Source organism: Equus caballus, chromosome 14, assembly GCF_041296265.1.
Source record: "Equus caballus isolate H_3958 breed thoroughbred chromosome 14, TB-T2T, whole genome shotgun sequence".
Lineage (NCBI taxonomy): Eukaryota > Metazoa > Chordata > Mammalia > Perissodactyla > Equidae > Equus > Equus caballus.
In genome coordinates, this window is record NC_091697.1 from 100,915,535 (window position 1) to 100,939,789 (window position 24,255).

The following is a 24,255-nucleotide window of genomic DNA, read 5'->3' on the forward strand; positions in this document are numbered from 1 at the left end:
TCCTTATTGACTTTGGAAAGCCTGAATATATAGAGCATTAAGATAATGGATATCTGCACTTATCAAAATGCTTCTAGATAGAGTTCTAATATGTTAATTTGTAATTAAAATAAGAATATTAATAACACGTCAGGTCTGACTTTTGACCTTGTGAACTAAGACAGCCAAACCTATATACATCCCATCCGATACGCTCTTTCTACAATGTGATGCTGACACTCCTGTATGGAGAGGTGGCTCTTGAGCCTAGGCAGGCCTTTGTAACTAACCCGACCAACAGAGTATGACAGAGGAGACACTATGTGACTTCCAAAACTAAATCACAAAAGGCAATACAGCATCCGTCTGGCTCTCTCTCAGGGTGCTCATCCTTGGCACCCAGCCACCATGTTATGAGGAAGCTCAAACTAGCCCACACAGAGAGACCAGTGGTGTGCTGGAGCCAACTCATATTGGCTCTTGGGAGGCAACTGTTAAATCCTCGAGAATTTTGTGAACCAGTTGTCAAAAACAGCCATTGTTAAAAATTAGGTAACGTAAACTTACAATTAATTATACTAAAAATAAAGGTAATAAATACTCAAACCTAATCACCTCCTAAAACTTTTCCCACTATTATCTATGTTCCAAAGGTTATTAATGTGTATTGTCTGTACATGGTGGAAATACCATATAATGGAGCTACTGCTATTATGTGGCCCTTCCCAACTCTAGAAAAGTCACGCCTCAGGATTAGAGCTTTCTAGACCTTCTTTTCCAAAGTTTAAAAACAATCCTTACAAAGATCACACCGATCCACGAGGATTTCAACTGCTTTTCAGAATGAAGTTCAACATTCTTTAAAAGTACAAAACTGAGCAAACAACAACACAGAATTCAAAATATCTATGATCCAAACAATTAACTACTACACACGCAAAAAGCAGGAAAAATGAGTCAAGGGATACAGACCCAGAAAAGACAGAGATGACAGAATTATCACATAAGGACAAGAAAACAGATACTATAAATATGCTCCACAAAATCAAGAATGTAAAGGAGAACATAAACACAAAGAGGAGCAAAATCAAAGATTTTTTTTTTTCGGTAACAGCTTTGCTGAGATATAATTCACATAGGGAAATTGGAGATTTTTAAAAAGAACAAAATACAACCTCTAGAGATGAAAATACAATATCTGAAAGGAATATTTCACTGAATGAGATTTATGGCAAATTAGACACTACAGAAAAAAAGAAATCACTGAACTTGAAAACGTAGCAGGAGAATGGATGGAAAATGAAGTACAAGGAGAAATAAGACTGGAAAACAAATGAAAAGAGCTTCAGTGATTTGAGGCATAATGTCAAGTAACCTGGGATCCCTGTTAATAAACTCCCAGCAGAAGAGGGAGGGAGGAGACAGAAAAGATATTTGAGGAAATAACATCCCCCCAAAATTTTCCAGATTTGATGAAAATTATAAACCCATGGACCCAAGAAGCTTTAAATGAACTCCAAACAAAATTTTAAAAAAGAAAGAAAAAATTTTTAAAATACTAGACTAAGGCCCATCAAAACCAAATGTGTGCAATCCAGTGATAAAAAGAAAATCTTAAAAGCAAAGGCAAAAAAGATAAATTAGGGAAATCAACATCCTATAATTTAAAAACACAAAAAAAACTACCTTGATGACACATATGCTAAAGATTAAGAACATCTGAAGGAATACTGTGACTCCCTTTCTTCTCAAATATATGACTTTTCCAACGTATACTTTACCTAGGTTACTGCAACTTCTCTTATTCTAGAAATACATCTTTGAATCTCTTTTCAAATGTATGTTCTACCTCGTTTATTATCATTCCCTTTAATATTCAAACACATACTTAAATCGCTTTTCAGATGCATCAAGTTTCCTTGTGAGTATAAAAGCTTCCTTCCTCTGTGGATCCCAGGTGTAAAAAAGAACTTGTAAATTGAAGAGTCAAGACCTGAGGTGAAGCCATACAATGGGATACTATTCAGCAATAAAAAGGAATGAAGTACTTCAGAATAGTCCAAACCACTGACAGAAAGTAGAACGGTGGCTGCCAGGGGTTGAAGAGGTGAAATGGGAGTTATTGTAATGAGTGCAGAGCTTCAGCTTTGCAAGATGAAAAGAGTTCTAGAGACGGATGGTGGTGACGGCTGCACAACAAAATGAATGTTCTTAATACCACAGAACATACCCTTAAAAATGGTTAAGACGGTAAATTTTACATTATGTGTATTTTACCACAATAAAAAAAAAACAACCCAAATTTTTTTAAAAAAGGAAGGAGGTACTGATACATGCTGCAACATGGATGAACCTTGGAAACATTACACCAAGTGAAAGAAACCAGAAAAAAAGGCCACATATTGTGTGATTCTATTTATATGAAATGTTCAGAATAGGCAAATCTATAGACACGAAGTAGGTTTGTGGTTGCCTAGGGCTGGGGGCGTGCCGGGGAAAATAGGGGAAGTGACTGTGAATGGGTACAAGGTTTATTTTTGGGATGATGAAAATGTTCTGAAATTGACTTTAATAACAATGGTTGCACAAATCAGTGAACATACTAAAAGTCATTGAATTGTACCTGCTAAATGGGTGAATTGTATGGTATGTGAATTATATCTTAATAATTCTGCTATTAAAAATAAAACTGAGGTGGAGCAAGTCACCAGCTCCTGGCTCATGGATGCTCCTCTCCCTTGTTCCTGAGTGTCATTTTTAACAAGTAACAAAGGTTTTATTTCAAAACATTCCAAGTCTGTTGCCATATTTCCACAACTCTCACCTCAGCTCTCTTGTGTGGCCTTGGGTAAGTTACTTACCTGTGGTAACACTCAATTCTCCTCATCTGTCACCCACCTCTTCCTCCACAGGAGGACAAGGTTGTTGGGGAGAATAAATGAGCTACGAAAGCCTCAAGAACAATGGCAGGCATACAGTGGGTGCCCAATAACTGCTTGGAGAATTGACTGAAAAACTGAACAGATCAGGTCTATGTAGAGTACTGAATTTAAAAAGTTAAACAGCCCCAGAAAATGCAACATTAATACATGGTAAATAATTCTGTCAAGTCATGCCTCCTTCAGAAAGGAGGAGGGAAAGGGTATTTTCAGCTTTATCTTTCTCTTTAGCCATGCATCTCCATTTCTATAGTTATTTCATACCAAGGCTTTCCTGTTGACCCTAAATCCAAATTTTACATTTTGAGGAGGGAGAGATATTCTACATACTTGATCCAATGAACCAGATTGGCTTTTTTGTTTTTTGTTTTTGTCTCATTCTCTTTATCTAATTTCCCGGGGCTAATAAAGAAAGAAGCATTTTCTGTCTTCCCTTATCACAAATTCTCTGAGACCAAAAACTAGAAGAAAATCTGCTCAGCCATCCGCATCCACCCACCTCTAGCAGGCCAGGGCTGAGGAATGGTGGCTTAGCCAAAGCCTTCTAGCAGAAAGAGCAGCTCCGTGACGAAAGAGGACAGGAAGATCAACATGGCCTAACACTGAACATCGTTCAAAATGCTCTGCTAAGTGGGAAAGGAGAGCTGCAAAGTAGTAAATGTAATACAATGCAATTTATATTATTTTTAGTTAACTAATTCGTGGGTCTATTGCGTACATATATATGTGTATAAATAGAAAACCCGGAAGAATATATAATAGCTCCAAAAATCAGCAGTAGGCTTCCCTGAAAGGGAGGGATTATGAGGTCTTTCACTGTGTACCTTCTACATTTCCGTATTGCTTGAAATTTTTCTAACAAGAATGTTTTACTTTTATAATCTGGACAAAAATTAGCTAGAGAGAATAAAAGAGAAACTGGCACAACTCCAGCTCTTACCTCCACCACCCCGACCTCCTACCCACACCACCACTCATGGAGAGGCCCTCTACCCAAGCACAATGGGGACCTCTCTCTACAAAGGAAAAGAGGCACAACTCTCCAACAGCCTCCTCTGCTTCTGGAGAATGAAAGGATATCAGAGCCCTGACTGGTGAGAATGAAGAACCGCGGCCACAGAACTCACCAGGATTTCCAGACTTGACTAAATCACTCTCTCCTTCCTTTTCTTGAACTTTCTTTGCTTTCTTTTTAACAGGCCCATCATTCTCCAGTGGTCTCTTTTTACTTCTGTCAGTTTCTGCAACCTATATCAGGAAGGTTAGAAAATGATGTGTTATCTCTAATCTCAAAACCTGATGTATGCAAAATAACTTAAACCTTATTTCTGAATGACGACCAGGGCCTTGCTATGCACCCTTCATAGAATTATCCACATTAAGCTCCGGGAAGACATATGGGTGAACTGTTTTTACCATCATTAAAGACAAGGTGGAGACTGGCAGGTCATTAGCCCCAGCACCTCAACCCCTGCTAGAATTAACGAGAACCAACACTCCTCCCTTTCTATACCCAATCAGCCTTCACGGGGCTGGCCAGGTGCACAGCGGTTAAGTTCATATGTTCCACTTTGGTGGCCTGGGGTTCGCCAGTCCGGAGCCTGGGTGTGGAGCTATGCACTGCTTATCAAGCCAGGCTGTGGCAGGCATCTCACATATAAAGTAGAGGAAGATGGGCACGGATGTTAGCACAGGGCCAGTCTTTCTCAGCAAAAAGAGGAGAATTGGCATCAGATGTTAGCTCAGGGCTAATCTTCCTCAACAAAAAGAAAAATCAGCCTTCACCAAGTCTCATATTATAGAACTTGAATTACCCTACTTATATATGTTAAATAAAATACCTTTAAGAAAAAAACTAATATTTATTTAGAAAAGATAAAATTAGATAATAAAAGAACAGAATCATTTTTCAAATGTTAATTGTAATTTATCTCTATGTTCACCACTGAAGATGCCACAAGATTATGAACCACCTGTTGGCAGGAAATCTGTCAAAAATCCTTCAGCAAATATCCTCTAAATGGTGGGTGTAAAATAAAATCTTGGTGAATTCATGAAAATGCAAACTATCGTCAAAAAAAAAAAAAAGACAAGAGAGGAGCAATCACTCCATGGAAGAAATGTAAACGAAGGGAACAAGATTTTGAAGCAGCCAAGCTGTGAGCCACATTAAAACTTGGCAGGGTGGCTAAAAGCCAGTCTGCCAGCCCCTTCCACAGCGTCATTCTGAGAAATCCTGCACCACAGAGTCCAGAGAGGGAGCACCCTTAGACTTTCCCCCATGGCAATGTCTCTAGTAAGAAGAAAACAAACAAAAAAAACCACTTATTTTACTCAGTTGAAGGGTGGCAAGCAACAGGAAGGATCCAATGACCAACCATCACATCTGTACCATCTTAAGAAACTTTACCCACCCAAACTGTGTATTAGACTTTATGATCTGAAGTGTAAGGGTGTAATCACTGGGGAGCTCACAACATGACTGCTTTTACCCATAGTCGCTTGGAATATTCAGCAATGCTGTTGCGGCCTTAAAGACTAGAGATTTAACGGCAGTTTTCTAGTCACCCAAACACATGTAAAGCTCCTCTTGAACCCTCAATCCAGAAAAAAAAAAAAAAAAGAGGAGGGAGAACAGAGGTTACAAGACGCATCCTTTGCCCTCAGGCCCCTATCCTCATCACAATGAGAGTCAGGAGACCTGAGTTTCCGTCTCAGGTCTGCCATTAAGAACCTGTATGATCTTAGCCTCAAGTCTTTTACCCCAAATGGAAACTAAAGTCTTGTAATTACAATATTCAGCCGCCCAGGCTTTTCCCTCCTTCTCCTTCCCGAGCCCCGCCCCTTTCTCATCTGGCCGCGTCCTCTCGCCGATTCTCGCGAACACTCTCCGCCTCCTCCCGCTCCACTCACAAGCCCCGCCCCCTCGCCCCGATGGCCCCGCCCCGACCTGGACCAAACTCACCAACTGTGGCGGCAACGGAGGCGGGAAAGAGGACGCTAGGGGCGCTGCGGCATCGGAGTCAGGGTCCGCCTTCTCGGCAGCCCCCGGGGGAGAGGAGGTGGACTTCAGGCTTCCCGCAGACTGGAAGAATCTGCTCAAAACCGCCTGCCTTGCCGGGGCTGGGCCGGCAGCAGCGGCGCCGCCAGCGGCAGGCTTCCGACGCGACATCCCGGGGCCAGGAGTGACAGCCCAGGGGCAGGCCCGAGCCGGGAGCGCGAACCCGCGGCCGCAGGTCCCGGGCGTCTGCGGGCGCGAGCACGTCGCGACCCTGCGGTGCGCCGGGGCAGGAGGCGGGGCGGGGGCGGGATCTCGCCTGCACAAATCGGGCCGAGGGGCGTGGTGGCCGCTATTTGGCGCCACACTTGACCGGGAATCCAGGTGTCGCGAGCGAGCTCGAGAGTGTTTGCTGCCGCTGTCATGGTTCGTCCGCTAAATTGCATCGTCGCCGTGTCGCAGAATATGGGCATCGGCAAGAACGGGGACCTGCCGTGGCCCCCACTCAGGTACCTGCTGGGCGGGGGAGAGTTGGGTGTGCGGGGATCGAAGCTGGCGCAAGATGCCCTTGACCTGGGCGCCCGGGCGGGGCCGCGCCGGGCCGACTGGCAGCGGGAGGATGGGGCCGGGCTTGCGACATGAACTCACCGGGCCTGGGCCTGGGCCTCCTTCTGTGTCAGGAGCCGAGAGGCCAAGTTACTGATTTCCGTCCCGCTCCTGCTGCCCTGCGAGGCCTTTCCCCTCGCGCCCGCCCCAGAGCAAAGTCCCGGTCCTGGAGAAGCCACCCCCACCCCGGGCACCATGTGTCCGGCGTGGGTACCGTTCTGAGTAACGCTGTGTTTCTCTAACTTGTAGGAATGAATTCAAGTATTTCCAAAGAATGACCACAGCCTCTTCAGTAGAAGGTAATATGGGATTTTTAAGTGATAGAGGTTCGCCAACAGTCTTGCTGGAGTAAGCTTACCAGTGCAAATTTTACTTAAATCAAAAGTCTTCCCTGTTAATCTGGGACCGTTTCTCTTACCATCGATCTGTATGCAGTTCCCAAGGTTCATTAAACATCTTTTTTTTTTTTCAGTCTCTACGTTTTTAGTTGTTTTTGATTTTTACTAATAGTACCTTATCCTGAACACTTCCTTTCTTTTTTTTTATTGAGTTCATAATAGTTTACATTATTTCTTGACTGTCACCGCATAAGGGGTCCCCTTCACCCCTAGGTCTACCCCCCACCCCCCTTCCCCTGGTAACCACTGACTGTTTTCTTTGTCCATGTGTTTGTTTATATTCCACATATGAGTAAAATCATATGATGTTTGTCTTTCTCAGTCTGGCTTATTTCACTTAACATGATTCCCTCCAGGTCCTTCCATGTTGTTGTAAGTGGGATGATTTTGTCTTTTGTTATGTCTGAGTGGTATTCCATTGTATATATGCCACATCTTCTTTATCCAATCATCGGTGGATGGGCAGTTGGATTGTTACCATGTCTTGGCTATTGTGAATAGTGCTGCAATGAACATAGGGGTGCATAGGACTCTTTGGATTGTTGATTTCAAGTTCTTTGGATAAATACCCAAGTAGTGGGACAGCTGGATCATATAGTATTTCTGTTTTTAATTTTTTGAGAAATCTCCATACTGTTTTCCATAGTGGCTGCACCAGTTTGCATTCCCACCAGCAGTGTATGAGAGTTCCCTTTTCTCCACAACCTCTCCAACATTTGTTATTTTTGTCTTAGTGATTATAGCCATTTAATAGGTGTAAGGTGGTATTTTAGTTGAGTTTTGGTTTGCATTTCCCTGATGATTAGTGAGGTTGAACATCTTCTCATGTATTTACTGGCCATCTGTATATGTTCTTTGGAAAAGTGTCTGTTCATATCCTCTGCCCATTTTTTGATCGGGCTTCGTTTTTTTGTTGTTCAGTTGTGTGAGTTCCTTACATATTATGGAGATTAAACCCTTGTCAGAAATATGATTTGCAAATATTTTCACCCAATTGGTGGGTTGTCTCTTTGTTTTGATCCTCGTTTCTTTTCCTTGCTTACGCTCTGTAGTCTGATGAACTCCCACTTGTTTATTTTTCCTTTTGTTTCCCTTGTCTGAGAAAACATGGTATTCGAAAAGATCCTTTTTAGTTCGATGTCAAAGAGTGTAGTACCTATATTATCTTCCAGGAGTTTTATGGTTTCAGGACTTATCTTCAAGTCTTTGATCCATTTTGAGTTTATTTTTGTGTATGGCATGAGATAATGGCCTACTTTCATTCTTTTGCATGTGGGCTGTCCAGTTTTCCCAACACCATTTATTGAAGAGACTATCTTTTCTCCATTGTATGTTCTTGGCACCTTTGTCGAAGATTATCTGTCCGTAGTTCTGCGGTTTTATTTCTAGACTTTCAGTTCTGTTCCATTGATCTGTGTGCCTGTTTTTGTACCAGAAATGATGCGGGGTCGGTGAGCCGAGCAGTCAAAAGAAAGATTTCTTAGACTCTCAAGATCTGGCAGTAGTGCTCTTTTATTTAGAGAATAGTGTGGAATAGCATGGGGACAGGACCCATGGGCAGTCAGAGCTTCTGCTGCCGCCGCTTCTGCTGCCCCCGCTGGCATGGGGACAGGGCCCATGGGCAGGCAGAGCAGCTGCTGCTGCCCCCGCTGGCATGGGGACAGGACCCATGGGCAGGTAGAGCTGGTGCGTGGGGACAGGACCCACGGGCGGTCAGAGCTCCTGCTGCTGCTGCATGGGGACAGGACCCATGGGCAGTCAGAGCTCCTGCTGCTGCTGCATGGGGACAGGACCCATGGGCAGTCAGAGCTCCTGTTGCTGCCACTTCTGCTGCCCCCGCTAGCATGGGGACAGGGCCCATGGGCAGGCAGGGCCGCTGCTGCTGCCCCGACTGGCATGGGGACAGGACCCATGGGCAGGCAGAGCTGGTGCATGGGGACAGGACCCACAGGCAGTCAGAGCTCCTGCTGCTGCTGCATGGGGACAGGACCCATGGGCAGTCAGAGCTCCTGCTGCTGCCGCATAGGGACAGGACCCATGGGCAGTCAGAGCTCCTGCTGCCCTGAGTTGAGGGTTAGGGCTAATTTTATAAGGCATGGGTACGTGACTTATTTTTACTGGAAAAAAAGAAAAGATGATGTAAAAAGTCATTAAATGATTTCAGTGCAGATGGGGTCTGGTTATTGTGCGGTCATATAACTTTAGATACGAATCTGGCCATATAGATCGGCATGTAGGTGAGGATGCCCTGGGCTTCTCTCCCTGGGGCGGTCCTAATTCATACCATAAAAAAAGTCCACTGGGTCGTATAGTTTGGCATGTAGGCCAGGTCACCTTGGGCTTCTCTAGCTGGGGCAGCCTTAATCCACATCAGTACCATGCTGTTTTGATCACTATGACCTTGTAGCACATTTTGAAGTCACGGATTGTGATTCCTCCAGCTTTGTTCTTTTTTCTCAGGATTGCCTTAGCAATTCAAGGTCTTTGGTTACCCCATATGAATTTTAGGATTCTTTGTTCTATTGCCATGAAGAATGTCATTGGGATTCTGATTGGAATTGCACTGAATCTGTAGATTGCTTTGGGTAGTATGGACATTTTAACTAAGTTTATTCTTCTAATCCATGTGCATGGAATCTCTTTCCATCTCTTTATGTCATTATCAATTTCATTCAGTGATGTTTATAGTTTTCAGTATAAGTCCTTCACCTCCTTGGTTAAATTTATTCCTAGGTACTTTATTCTTTTTGTTGTGATTGTAAATGGAATTGTATTCTTCAGTTCTCTTTCTGTAAGTTCGTTATTGGAGTATAGAAAAGAAACTGATTTTTGTAAGTTGATTTTGTACCCTGCAACTTTACTGTAGTTGTTAATTATTTCTGTTAGTTTTTCCATGGATTCTTTGCAGTTTTCTGTATATAAGATCATGTCGTCTGCAAACAGCAAGAGTTTTACTTCTTCACTCCCAATTTGGATTCCTTTTATTCCTTTCTCTTGCCTAATTGCTCTGGCCAAAACCTCCTGTACTATGTTGAATAAGAGAGGTGGTAGTGGAAATCCTTGTCTTCTTCCTTTTCTCAGGGGGATGGCGTTCAGTTTTTGCCCATTGAATATGATGTTAGCTGTGGATTTGTCATGTATGGCCTTTATTATGTTGAGGTAATTTCCTTCTATCCCCATGTTGTTAAGAGTTTTTATCGTAAATGGCTATTGGATCTTGTCAAATGCTTTCACTGCATCTATTGAGATGATCATGTGGTTTTTATTCCTCAATTTGTTGATGTGGTATATCACATTTATTGATTTGCGGATGGTGAACCATCCCTGTGTCCTGGTATAAATCCCACTTGATCATGATGTATGATCCTTTTGATGAATTGCTGAATTCGGGTTGCCAAGATTTTGTTGAGGATTTTTGCCTCTGTGTTTATCAGCAATATTGGCCTGTAGTTGTCCTTTTTTGTGTTGTCCTTATCAGGCTTTGGTATCAGAGTGATGTTGGCCTCCTAGAATATGTTAAGTAGTATTCCATATTCCCTAATATTTTGGAATAGCTTGAGAAGGAGAGGTGTTAAAACCTGTCTGAAAGTTTGGTAGAATTCCCCAGGGAAGCCATCTGGTCCTGAGCTTTTATTCTTTGCGATGCTTTTGATTACTGTTTGAATCTCTTGCCTTGTGATTGGTCTATTCAGATTATCTGTTTCTTCTTGATTCAGCTTTGGGAGGTTGTAAGAGTCTAAGAATTTATCCATTTCCTCTAGATTATCCATTTAGTTGGCATATAGTTTTTGGTAGTATTCTCTTATAATCCATTGCATTTCTGTGGTGTCTGTTGTTATTTCTGCTCTTTCATTTCTAATTTTGTTTATCTGAGCTTTCTCTCTTTTTTTCTTTGTGAGTGTGCATAGAGGTTTGTCAATTTTATTTATCTTCTCAAAGAACCAGCTCTTTGTTTCATTCATCCTTTCTACTACCTTTTTTGTTTCAGTAGTATTTATTTCTGCTCTGATTTTTATTATTTCTCTCCTTCTGCTGTCTTTGGGCTTTGTTTGTTCTTCTTTTTCTAATTCACTTAGTTGTAATTTGAGATTGCTTATTTGAGATTTTTCTTGTTTGTTAAGATGTGCCTGTATTGTGATGAAATTTCCCTCGTGATACGGCTTTTGCTGCATCCCATGCTTTCTTCAGTAATCCATGACTTGTTCAATAGCTTGTTCTTTAGTCTCCACATCTTTGTCCCTTTCTCAGTTTTTTTCTTGTAATTAATTTCTAGCTTTATAGCATTGTGATCAGAAAAGATGCTTGTTATTATTTCAATTTTCTTAAATTTATTGAGGCTTGCCTCGTTTCCCAACATGTGGTCTATCCTTGAGAATGTTCCATGCACACTTGAGAAGAATGTGTATTCTGCTGTTTTTGGATGGAGTGTTGTATGTTATGTCTATTAAGTCCAACTGGTTTAGCTTTTCATTTAATTCCACTGTTCCTTGTTGATTTTCTGTCTGGATGATCTATCCATTGATGTGAGTGGAGTGTTGAGGTCCCCTACTATTATTGTGTTATTATTAATATCTTCTTTTAGGTTTGTTAATAGTTGCTTTATGAACTTTGGTGCTCCTGTGTTGGGTGCATAGATATTTATAAGTGTGTCTTCTTGATAGAGTGTCCCTTTGATCATTATATACTGCCCGTCTTTGTCTCTCTTTACCTGTCTTATCTTGAAGTCTACTTTGTCTGATATAAGTGTTCCAACACCTGCTTTCTTTTGTTCACCATTAGCTTGGATTGTTGTCGTCCATCCCTTCACTCTGAGCCTGTGTTTGTCATTGGAGGTGAGGTGTGTTTCCCGGAGGCAGCATATTGTTGGGTCTTGTTCTTTAATCCATCTCACCACTCTGTGTCTCTTTATTGGAGCATTCAATCCATTTATGTTTAGGGTGATTGTTGATGTATGAGGGCGTAACGCTGTCATTTTATCACTCATTTTCTGGTTCTCCTACGTTTCCTTTATTTTTCCTATGTGTTTTGATCTACCCATTGAATTATGTGGTTTTTTATGATGTGTTTCTTTGTTTTCTCCTTATTTATTATTATTATTTTTTTAATCTTTTTTTTTTTTTTGAGGAAGATTAGCCCTTAGCTAACTACTGCCAATCCTCCTCTTTTTGCTGAGGAAGACTGGCCCTGAGCTAACATTCATGCCCATCTTCCTCTACCTTATATGTGGGATGCCTACCACAGCATGGCTTTTGCCAAGCGGTGCCATGTCCGCACCCAGGATCCGAACCGGCAAACCTCAGGCCGCCGAGAAGTGAAAGGTGCACACTTAACCGCTGCGCCACTGGGTTGGCCCCCTCTCCTTATTTATTATTTGTATCTCTGTTCTACTTTTTTGTTTAGTGTTTACCATGAGGTTTGTATTCAGAATCTTGTGTATAAGAGAGTCCATTTTCTCGTGGCCTCTTATTTCCTTAGTCAAAACCAATTCAGTCCCTGCCTCCTCCCCTCCTAAGTTGTTTTTCTCACATCTTATTCCATCTTGTGTGTGAGTTTGTGGTTAAAATGACAAGATTGTCTCTGTTTATGGTGTTTTTCTTCCCTTTATCTTTAATGCTTTACTTGAGTATTTGCTGTGCTGTTCTCATTCTGTCTACCTCTTTATCTCCTTGTTCTGTGATTTGTGACCCCTTTCTCCCCTTTTTTTCTTTTTCAGATATGAGGGCTTTCTTGAGGATTTCTTTGAGGGGGGAGGTGTCACATGGCTGTGAACTCCCTTAGCTTTTGTTTGTCTGGGAAAGTTTTTATTTCTCCATCGTATCTGAAGGACATTTTTGCTGGATAGTTTTCTTGGCTGAAAATTTTTGTCTTTTAAAGATTTGAATATGTCGTTCCATTCTCTCCTAGCTTGTAATGTTTCTGCAGAGAAATCTGCCGAAAGCCTGATAGGGGTTTCTTTGTGGGTTATTTTCTTCTGACTTGCCGCCCTTAGTATTCTTCCTTTGTCATTCATTTTTGCCAGTTTTACTACTATATGCCTTGCAGTAGGTCTTTTTACATTGACATATCTAAGAGATCTGGAAGCTTCTTCCACTCGGATTTCCCTCTCTTTCCCTAGGTTTGGGAAGTTCTCTGCTATTTCTTTGAACATGCTTTCTGCTCCATTCTTCTTTTCTCCTTCTAGAATACCTATAATTCTTATGTTGTATTTCCTAATTGAGCAGGATATTTCTCAGAGACCTTCTTCATTCTTTTTAGTCTTAATTCTCTCTCCTCCTCTGTCTGGAGCACTTCAACATGTCTATATTCGATTATGCTGATACACTCCTCTATGATGTCCACTTGAGCGTTCAGGGAATCCGTATTTTGTTTTATCTCTTCCATTGTGTTTTTCATGTCTAGTATGTCTGATTGATTCTTCTTTATGGTTTCAATCTCTTTTGTGAAGTAGCTCCTGAACTCGTTGAATTGTTTCTCTACATTCTCTTTTACCTCATTGAGTTTTTTGATCATAGCTATTTTGAATTCACTGTCATTTAGACTACATATTTCTGTGTCCTTAGGACTGAATTCTGGGTACTTGTCATTTTCTCTCTGTTCTGAAGATTTGATATAATTTTTGATATTGCTAGAGGAGGTGGCTCAGGTGTTACACATCCTGATATTATTTGGTTGCAGTTATCACCTATCGCCATTGGGTGGGAGTCAAGAGCCGCATATTCTGAGCCCGCTGCCTTCAGTCGAGATCGCAGACAGTGGAGCATTCATGGGGCGGGTCGGGGAAGGGCACTTTCTCCTGCATGCTCTCCAGGCTCTCCCCCTCTGCTCTCGTTATGTGCTCTCCTGAGGTGTTGGCTTGATGAGGTCGCCCCCCACAAAGCTCTTGCCCCAGTAGAGATCTTCCCTTTAGGCTGCATGAGCCCTCATGGGTCCTTGAAGTTCCCGCAAACGACCGTCCCCTCCCGTGTTCCTTCCCTTACGGAGCCTCCCATGGCAGCGATAACAGTCTTTAGGCGAAGGAGTGAAGTTCTCTCTTACCCCTTTCCAGCTCCTCCAAGCAGGGCTGCAGCCTCTCTGCCCTCTGTCGTATGGCTGCATGTCTCTCCATTTCTGTGTTGTGTTTGGATGTCCTCTGTTGGAGTATGGATGTCCCTGTTCATTGTATGTTGGAGGGGAGAGAATCCCAGGCAAGTTCACTCAGCCGTGATGCTGATGTCCTTTTTTTTTTAAGTCCTTTGAAATTTTATGTGGGTACGTGTACAATTGAGGTATTGGGCAAAATTGGCAGCTAGTTAGAGGCTTCTGTGGAGGAGGCCTTAGGAGTAGCTGCTGGAAGTGAGGAGGGCATACAAGTCCAAAAACGGTTATGTGATCCTGGGTTTGGAGACCAGGAGTTTCAAGGAGATGCAGGAAGGCATCAAGGATGAACTCCCAGATTTCAGTGTGAGAGCCTGGGTGACATGTGGAGAATAGTGTGCCGTTGTAATGATGACAGTTTTGAGGTACCTGTAGGATATCCAGGATAATTTCAGACACAGGGAACCAGGTGAATTGATCCACTGGACAGAAGAGGATAACCAAGGAAAAGAATATGGGGGTGGGAGTACCCCATTTAAAACCTAAAAGACATATGCGTTTGATCACAGGAGAAAGAATAGCCCAGTGAACAGGGAAATAATAAGTCAGGAAGGAGCAGGTGCTGCATAACTTTAACAGGTCAGATGCCAGGTCCTTGGATTTGGTGCTTAGGTCACTGGTGCCAAAGATAAGATGGCAAGAGCTTGAAGCTAAAGAATCGATGTGACCCACTCTCAGGAATCCTAAATATGGTCTGGTAATAGGAAGAACATCCGATGCTTGGCCCGTTTGCTGGTTTTCAGTAACTACAATAGTCTCCACTTATCCATGGGGTGTATGTTCTAAGACCCCCAGTGGACACCTGAACCCTACATATACTATGTTTTTTCCTATACATACATACCTGTGATAAAGTTTAATTTATAAATTAGGTATAGTAAGAGATTAACAGCAATAACTAATAATAAAATAGAACAATTACAACAATCTATTGTAGTAGAAGTTACCATAGATCTTAGCAACCTCAGCATAATTTTCTTTTCTTTCCTCATTAAGTCAAGAACTGTCACCTTTTCACTTAAAGGAAGACTTTTACAGCTTCTCTTCAGCATATGTGAATTGCCAGCTTCACTACTCTTGTGCTTTGGGGCCATAATTAAGTAAAATAAGGGTTCCTTGAACACAAGCACTGCGATACTGCGACACTCAATCTAATAACCCAGACAGCTACCAAGTGACTAACCAGAGGGTAGTGGATCCGGTGGACAAAAGGATGATTGATGTCTCCTGCAGGATGGCGCAGGAGTGCTCAAGATTTCATACACTAGTCAGAAGGGGGTATGATTTAAAATTTTTGAATTGTTTATTTCTGGAATTTTCCATTTAATATTTTTGTACCACAGTTGACCTCCAGTAACTGAAACCGCAGATAATGGGGGACTGCTGTACAGTATTTCTTGGGTGAATGAATGAAAGGGTACCAAGGGAGTCTTGGCTTTTTTTTTTAGTGTCTGTCTATGTTCTTCCCTCATAATCTCCACCTTAGCTGTTAGGCCAGGTCTGTACCATTCTCTCATCAGAATTCCTCACCTGTTGACATTCTTTTTAATAGTTGCGTCTCCTTATTGCTCACCTAAAGGTCTGTCCTTGAAAGTGCTGTGAATATTGTATAGGGGTACTGTAAATTCTTTAATTCTTGGAGGAAAAAAATTTTTACCAACATTTGGAGGTAATATTTGGTTATGAGTAGTGAAGCAAAATATGGAAATATGCTTAGTCTTACTATTTATAGTTTGTAAATGCTAGTGCTTTTGTTTAAAGAAAATCAAACTAATAATGATTCCTTAAGAAAATAGACATATGCACTCCTTTAGTCTATCAGAATATATCAAGAATCATAAAAATGTGTATGTTTCTTTGATCCAGATATCTGACTCCCAAGGTCTTTTCTCCTAAGTTATTAAACCAAAAATGGAAGGTGTATGTATAAAATTTTTATAGAAGCATTATACTTGAAAGAGAAGAAGAAAGGCACAACGGAAAGGGTTTCAAGCTGAATGGAATATTAAGCAGCTGTCTTTAAAAGTCTGACTATTAGTGTAACTCTACAAAGTACACAGATATGAATGCTGTTATATCATACTGTTAGAACAGAGCTTGTTAGATTCTGGACGTTGTTCTAAGTCTTCAATCCCCACAGCAACTCTGTAAGTAGGAACTATTGTTATCTCCATTTTATAGGTGAGGAAAGTAAGGGTCCGAAGGTTAACATGACTTGCCCAGTAGGTGGCAGAATACATTCAACTCAAGAACTTTGACCCAGACTCTTTGCTCTTAACAACTACAGTCATATCCCACATAACAACATTTGGTCAAGGATGGACAGCATATATGACAGTGGTCCCATACGATTAGTACCAGAGAGCCTAGGTAGTCAGCAGGCTGTACCATCTAGGTTTGTGTAAGTGCACTCTATGATGTTTGCATGACGACGATGTCACCTAACGACATATTACTCAGAAAATATCCCCGTCGTTAAGTGACGTATGACTGTATAGTATACATGATTGCAGTTGATTAAAACTAAATATTGGGTAAAGCCAAAGGGGAAAATAGTTACTCTATTTGGATAATGGGTGATATATGTAAATTTGGGTAAAGCTGTTGTAAATTTTAGTTATTTTAAAGCATATCCACTAGATGTCACTATGACAACGATCTCTATATTTATATGAATATGTGGAAATATATATGTATATTCCCAAAATATGCTTATTCTTTCTATGTGATTTTATAGGTAAGCAGAATTTGGTGATTATGGGTAGGAAGACCTGGTTCTCCATCCCTGAGAAGAATCGGCCGTTAAAGGACAGAATTAATTTAGTTCTCAGTAGAGAACTCAAGTAAGTACTATGACATAAATTCACCACAAGAAAATCATGTCATATTTCTTATGATGAAGGCCAGTGTATGACAAATACAATAGTATGAATGTAGGTCTGCTAATAAAGCTGCTCAGTATCCTAAGCATGATTACAGAAAATGAATAAGCAGTTGTTTATGTCACAGGACAATGACTTACTCTGCTCCTTAAGTGATTAGTTTCATCACCATGAAAAGTTACATTAAATCTCACTGTGCTGACAGATTTGCCAGTTTCCTTGAACCATTATTTAGTAGGCTCAAATCTCATTTATACAGTATAATTAATAACTTTTCTCTAGTTTCACATAAAATCAAAATGTATGTTTTGAGACTTGCCAAAATTAAATGGTTATTCCCTCTCTGGAACCTGTCCTAAAAACAATAAGATGTAGGGGCAGCTGGTGGTGTTGTGGTTAAATTCTTGCACTCCACTTTGGCGGCCCAGGGTTTGCCGGTTCAGATGCTAGGCGCAGATCTACACACCACTCATCAAGCCATGCTGTGGCAGGGGCTGGCCCCCGTGGCCGAGTGGTTAAGTTCGTGTGCTCCGCTGCGGCGGCCCAGGGTTTCACCACTTCAGATCCTGGGCACGGACATGGGACCAGTTGTCAGGCCACATTGAGGTGGCATCCCATATGCCACAACTAGAAGGACCTGCAACTAAGATATACAACTATGTGCTGGGGGGATTTGGGGAGATAAAAGCAGGAAAAAAAAAAAAAAGCCAAGCTATGGCAGCATCCCACACAGAAGAACTAGAAGGACCTACAAGTAGGATATACAACTATGTACTGGGGCTTTGGGGAGAGAAAGAAAAATAAAGAGGAAGATTGGCAACAGATATTAGCTCAGGACCAATCTTCCTCACCAAAACAAGAAAAAAAAACAATATGATGTAAATTTTAAGATGGGCTGAAAATCTTAATCTTAAAATCATAATCTTGTGATCTGTTATTCCTAGTTAACCTCAACACCCAAATGATATTTTATACTTGTATTCTTTACCCAGCGTCTGAAGATAAAAAATTTCAAAGTATTGAAGTGGTCCTAGGGATCCTGGAGAGAAGGGAGTGTCTCCAGTTGGCCTATGCTAGGAATTTTCCTGTCCTCCAGTCTAACATTGGAGTAGATAGTTCCTGATGCCTGGAAAGGCTCTGGGGCCCTGCGGGGTGAGGGGCTGGGTGTAGTTAATAGCATTAAGACTGCCCTCAAAGACAACACCAGTGGTTTGACCTTCACCACAGTTTGCATGTCATTTACTCCACGTGTAATGTATCCTGATTTCTCTTGTTTCTTTTTGTTGTTACTGTTTACATTGGTCTGAACCCAGTGAAATAACTAACTGAGCACAGGGGTTTTTGAGGGGTGGGAGGGTGACCTGAATTAGACTTTAAGAGAAAGTTTGGGATTGGTTTCCTCTAACTAATAATGTAATCACAAAAAAAGAATGCAGCATCCTAGGGCACTACTCATTTGAGAACCATGGTCCTCGTATTCCTTTTCCATGTGTATTATTCAGGGTTCAACCAGGGAAGCAGCACCAGTAGAAGATATATATATATATATATATATATATATATACCTCTTCTTTTTTTTTTCTTAAAGATGGACACCTGAGCTAACAACTGTTGCCAATCTTCTTTTTTTTTTTTCTGCTTTTTCTCCCCAAATCCCCCAGTACATAGTTGTATATTTTAGTTGTGGGTCCTTCTAGTTGTGGCATGTGGGACGCTGCCTCAGCGTGGCCTGAAGAGCGGTGCCATGTCCATGCCCAGGATCTGAACCAGGGAAACCCTGGGCGCTGAAGTGTAGTGCAAACTTAACCACTTGGCCATGGGGCCAGCCCCTATATATTTTCTTAATAGCATTTATATAGATTTACACAATTGTGGAGGCTGGCTAGGAAAGTCCAAAAATCTGTAGGGCAAGCCATCAGGAAGGACAGTCTGGAACTCTCCAGCAGGGGCTGAAGCTACTGTCCTTGGGAATTGCTTCTTCAGGGAGGCCTCAGATCTGCTCCTACAGTCTTTCAACTTATTAGATCAGGCCCCCCCTGATTAATGTCATCTATTCATCTCCTTTAATCTCATTTACAAAATACTTTCACAGCAACACCTAGATTAGTGTCTGAATAACCAAGGATTATAGCGTAGCCAAGTGAACACGTCAAAGACCATCACACCAAGGGAAGGAAAAAACATTACACAGCTGTAGGCTAAGGGGATTCAGGTTTATGTCTATTTTCTCCCAAGTCCCTCCTAAGAATGGCATAGGTAAAAACCTGGGCGAAAGTAGACCAGAATATTTGCACTGAGTGCCTTTGGGTGTTGGGGAACATGTTGATGTGCATCTTGCCGACTGCCTCAATCTTCATCCTGTTCTCTTTCTCCTCGTTGCTGGGATATTCCGATTATCTCTTTACTCGGTAGAATCCAGATTCACAGACTGTATTGCCATTCCCAGAGACTGTTTAATAACATATTCTTGAATATGACTCATTTATTTATGACTAGCTTCAGCTAAAACAAACAGATACCTCAGTGGGGGAGATGTTTAGTTGAGCCAGCAAATCTCCTCAAATGATGAGTCTAATTTCTTCTTTATGACCCCCCTGTGGTGTATGTAATTGAGTTTGGTTGTTTCTTATGCATTTATACATAACATTTGTTGGTGTATTTTGCTTTTTTTTTAAGTCAGAGAGAAAATTGAAAGTCTTTATTATGAAGCATGCCAGGAAATAGGGATACCAGTTAGGAAAAATTTTTAGTGTTTTTTTTTTTTTTTTTTGTCCTTCCTTCTGCTTCCCTACTTGCTGGTGAGTTCCGCAGGGATCCTGAGCACCTGCTGTATGTCAGGCACTGCCAGGTCCTGAATGAAAGGGGAAGAATTTGCACATGTAAAGCACTATTGCTCATGCAAGCTTTTAGAGATGCTCAGTTTTTCACCACCACCCTGAATGGAGGAAGAAACGGAATCCTCAAAGTAACCCCAAAATTTGGTGCCAGATCCTAGTTATGGGGTAACTATTTCCTTAATGAGGTATAAGGGAAAAAGTCCTTTTCCAAAGCTTTCTAGACAATCAAGTTGCAGCTTTAAAAGAAATGTTAAGCAGCCACATTTGGAAAAGAGATTGGCATTTTCCTAAAATGTTAAACATAGAGTTATCATATGACCCAGCAATTCCACTCCTTGGTATATACCTGAGAGAAATGAAAACTTGACCACACGAAAACTTGTACACAAATGTTCATAGCAGCATCGTTCGTAATAGCCAAAAAGTGGAAACATCCCAAATGTCCATCAACTGATGAATGGATAGAATGTTACATCCATACAATGGAATATTATTTCATAATAAAAAGGGATGAAGCACTGATATGTGCTACTATATGGATGAACTTTGAAAACAGTATGCTGAGTGAAAAAAGCCAGACACGAAAGACCGTATGATTCCATTTATGTGAAATGTCCAGAATAGGCTAATCCATAGAACCAGAAAGTAGATTATTAGTTGCGGCGAGAGGGAGGTTGGTGGGGAATGACTGATAATAGATACAGAATTTCTTTTCGGGTTGATGGAAATTTTCTAAAAGTCGATGGTGGTGATGGTTGCACAACTCTGTGGATATAGTAAAAAGTTACTGTATTCTGCATGTTAAAAGGGTAGCTTGTATGGTATGTGATTTATATCTAAATAAAGCATTTTTTTAAAGTCTTCAGAACCAAAAATTAAACACAGAAATTTTACTGCAATGCTGTAGCTTTGACAGCATCTTTAGAAAACCCAAAATTGCCTCCGTGGTATCAGATGTTGTAAATTGTGTTCAATCCGTAAAAGTTATCTAACATTTCATGGTATCAGAATGTTTTATGGTCTCGTGGTCGTTTTCTCCAAGGGTGATTAAAACGTTCTCGTCTTAGAGCGGCACTTCTCTCCCCACCGCTCACACGCTTAGTACAGTGAAGACTTACCGACCTGGCTCCTAACGCCAGCCCTGGCCCCTGTTAACTTTGTGGATTCACACTGGTTACAGGAAAGCCTTGCGGAACCTCGATTTCCTTACCTAGTAAATGGGATTAATAACGACAACTTCGTAGGGTAATTTCAGGGGTTTTGTAAGTTAAATTTTTGGCACACGGAACATACCCTGCAGATATCAAGTCCTGCTCCCCCATCCCTACTACTTTAGCAAAATCACTTCACCTTAGAGCTTACAGAAAATATTAATAACGAAATCGCAAAGAACAGGCTTGTGATCTCCTTTTCATCTTAACATATTGCCTTGTGCGTCCTTCCCTCCGTCTTGAGACAAATAATCCCCTCCCATCAAAATCCCCACCACTTTATTCTCGACTCCATTTTTTTCTGTCCTCAAGTCCATGCTCTCTTGTCTTACCCTTAAGTATTTTAAACCTCACCACAGATTACTTTTCTCTATCCTCAACTTTCTTGGAGCTTTCTTATATTAAACAACTTCCGTAACTTTAGCATAAGCCTTACTAATGTCTGTCACATTTGTGTTTTGCACATGTTTTTATCTCCTTTGAGACTCAGCTAAGGCGTTGCGCTCCAAGGAGTGTTGTCCCGCACACCCACCCAGACGGTGCACCTCCGCTGTGCCCACCTGGCACCCTCCACACATCCCCACTGGGATCCTTTTCACTTTACAGCCACTGTTGCATATTCCTCTGCCTGCCATCACCATCTTTTTGGTACAGGGAGTGTATTTTTTTAAAATCTCTATTCCCAGCATCTGGCATATCTCTAGTAAAGTAGAGATGCAGAAATTTTCACGGAATGAACAGTCCATAGGTGATTGATGAAAATGGGATCATCCCACATAATATCACTTTGTAACCTGCCTTTTTTCCTCATTTGATATATTAAAAGATGAATTTCTTGAAATATTTTTAGTGGCTGCATTGTATTCATTTATGAGGCTGGAGCATAGTTGAACTGATTTTTAGTAGTTGGAAATCACATTTTTAAAGACTGAGTATGAGAGATCTTAAATTGAACATATTTCTGAGTTCTGGTTAAGCTGTGATTCTAGGCTAGGGTTTTTGGTTTGTTTTCCCAACAGTCATCAGGGAAATTAGGCCAGAATTCCATCTGCCATGTCATCCTCTTTCATATCAGGCACCCTGGAAAAGGACAATGTTTATATCACACCCTGGGGTGATCAGAGGAGGATGCTCAAGGCCAGGGGACACTGGTTTGAAGGCTTTGCCTGAACCTGGCCACACCATGTCGGAGGGGACCAGAATCTGACACCCTTGTCGTCCATGGCCACCAGTTCTCACTGTTGTCTCTCTAAGAAGCTGCAACTGAAGCTGCAGAGTCAGGCCACTGGAATTCCAATCCCGGGTCACCAGTTCCCAGCCGTGTGCCCACTGGTCACTCAACCCCTCAGCCTCAATCTCCTCACCTATGACAAGGAATAATAGTACCTACATAAGGCTGCTGCTATGATGCATATAAAGCACTGCCTGACTCTGCTACTTGGTAGAGCAAGTCGGCACTCGATAATGTTAGATACTTTCTTTCTAATACAACTGTCCATCAGGTAAAAAGCAGCCTCCCTTGAATGGGGCTTTTAGGGAAAAGGGGTGGAAGTATCACCAGAGTGCCTCCTGTATGTGTGATCTCTTAATCCTCATGCCAGCCCTCTGAGGGAATTCAAGATTCTGAGTTACAAACAAGGTATCAAGCGTGGCCGGATGCTTCTTGACGCAGAATATGTATGCTACCACACACCAACTCTCCTTTCTGAGGAGATCCAATCTGGGTTGGTTTGAGATTTTACAGGAAGGAAATTTAGCAAAAATAAGTCACGATATTGAGTGCTTGCTATATGCTATTTACTGAGTTAGTTTCCAGGATTTTGTGTTTGAAGAGGACGATGAACACAAAATTGGCTCATCTTTCTGCTTATTCTTTTCTAGGGGTCCAGTGTTTCCTGTGAAACTTACTTCTGAACTGCCAAAAGCATTTCCTCCATGTCTTTGGTATAACTAAAATCTGAAACAAATCCTTAATCCATTCTTTGTTTTCCTTTTCCAGACTCACTACAAAAGGGCAAAGAAGTAGTCTTCACCTTAATCCCTTGAATCTTTCTCAAGCCGTCAGTCCACAATCTTCACAAAAGCACTGCTCCCTTTCTTTGAAGTGCACACCAGCCATTTATAGCGCCTTCTGAATCATTTGCTGTAATCCACCAACTTCCAGGACAGCTCTTCAGTTTTCTTCATATGTCGGTTCCTAAATCACCATTTCCATTCTGCCCTATCTCCTGTCTGGTCCTGACTTCAACATCCTCGGTCACTAAAACCACCTTGACTCTGCTTCAGTCATTCTAGACTGTTTATTAACCTGACTGTCTCCTCCCCCAGCTCTCGATCTGTTTCTTCTAGATTCAGTTCTCGTCTGGAGCAGCCTAGTCCAGCCTCGTTGCTGCATCTGTGCTCATGCCTTAGGGGATCCCTCGGCTCCTATAGCCTCACCCTGGCCTCCGTGTCTTTTTCCAGCCTTTAGTCAACATATATTCTTTGTGCTATCTTAACTCCTTTAGAGATGACAAAGAGCAAAGCAAGTAAAATGTATGTCAAGGAGGTGAGGGCGAAGGCAGCCAGGAGAATGAACAGTCTCCGTTAGTTCTTGATTAATCGCTGTTATAACTACTCATTCAAAGACAATTACATAATTTTTTTTTCTAAGCGCTTGACACTGAATTGTAATTTCTGTTCCTAATTATTGTGAAAGTCTAATTCTGCGTGTTTCTTCCTTTATAAAGGGAATTGCAAACCCTCTTCCGCAAAAAAACAGTTGTAGAGGTTGGGAGAGATAGAGCTAGTCAATGTAAACGCTGAAATGAATTAAATTTTCCCCTTTGGGATTTTTAATTACAAAAGTAATAACATGCTCATTTTTTAATACTTCATCAATTTCTATATTGTTTGAAACACGAAAGTCCTTTTCCCACTCCCCAAAGGTAACCACATATTAACAATTTGAATATTATTCCAAACCACAGTCATTCAAACATATCACCTTTTTTCCAACATTTTATCTGAAAACGTTCAAACATAGAGAAAGAACTTACAGTAAACACCCATATACCCACCACGTAGATTCTACCATTAACATTTTACTATGCTTGTTTTATCATCCATCCACCCATCCGTCTTGTTCTTTTTATGCATTTCTAAGTAAATTGCAGGCATTAGTATATTTTTTCCTAAATACTTCAGCATACATCTCATTAAGTAGAGTTCAATATTATGCTACTGTTTTTTCTTTTGAGATATATATTATGTACAATGAAATGTACAAGTC

At 41.3% G+C, this 24,255-nt stretch overlaps 2 protein-coding genes across 8 annotated transcripts in view; one reads left to right on the top strand and one right to left on the bottom strand.

Annotated features, from left to right (window-relative positions):
- The window catches only part of MSH3 (mutS homolog 3), a 157,849-nt gene extending 151,676 nt beyond the window's left edge, over positions 1-6,173 (bottom strand). For both annotated transcript variants that reach the window (XR_011425697.1, XM_001503855.5), the window contains exons 1-2: positions 5,884-6,173; positions 4,046-4,166 (exon numbers count right to left, since the gene is read on the bottom strand). Coding sequence is in view for 1 of the 2 variants with exons in the window: in XM_001503855.5 (XP_001503905.3) it covers positions 4,046-4,166; positions 5,884-6,090 (328 nt within the window). In the remaining variant the exon portion in view is untranslated. The remainder of the gene's footprint in view (positions 1-4,045; positions 4,167-5,883) is intronic.
- Positions 6,174-6,292: 119 nt separating this feature from the next.
- DHFR (dihydrofolate reductase) overlaps positions 6,293-24,255 on the top strand; it is a 31,521-nt gene continuing 13,558 nt past the window's right edge. For all 6 annotated transcript variants that reach the window (XR_011425698.1, XR_011425699.1, XR_011425700.1 and 3 more), the window contains exons 1-3: positions 6,293-6,425; positions 6,772-6,821; positions 16,792-16,897. Coding sequence is in view for 1 of the 6 variants with exons in the window: in XM_001504643.6 (XP_001504693.1) it covers positions 6,340-6,425; positions 6,772-6,821; positions 16,792-16,897 (242 nt within the window). In the remaining 5 variants the exon portion in view is untranslated. The remainder of the gene's footprint in view (positions 6,426-6,771; positions 6,822-16,791; positions 16,898-24,255) is intronic.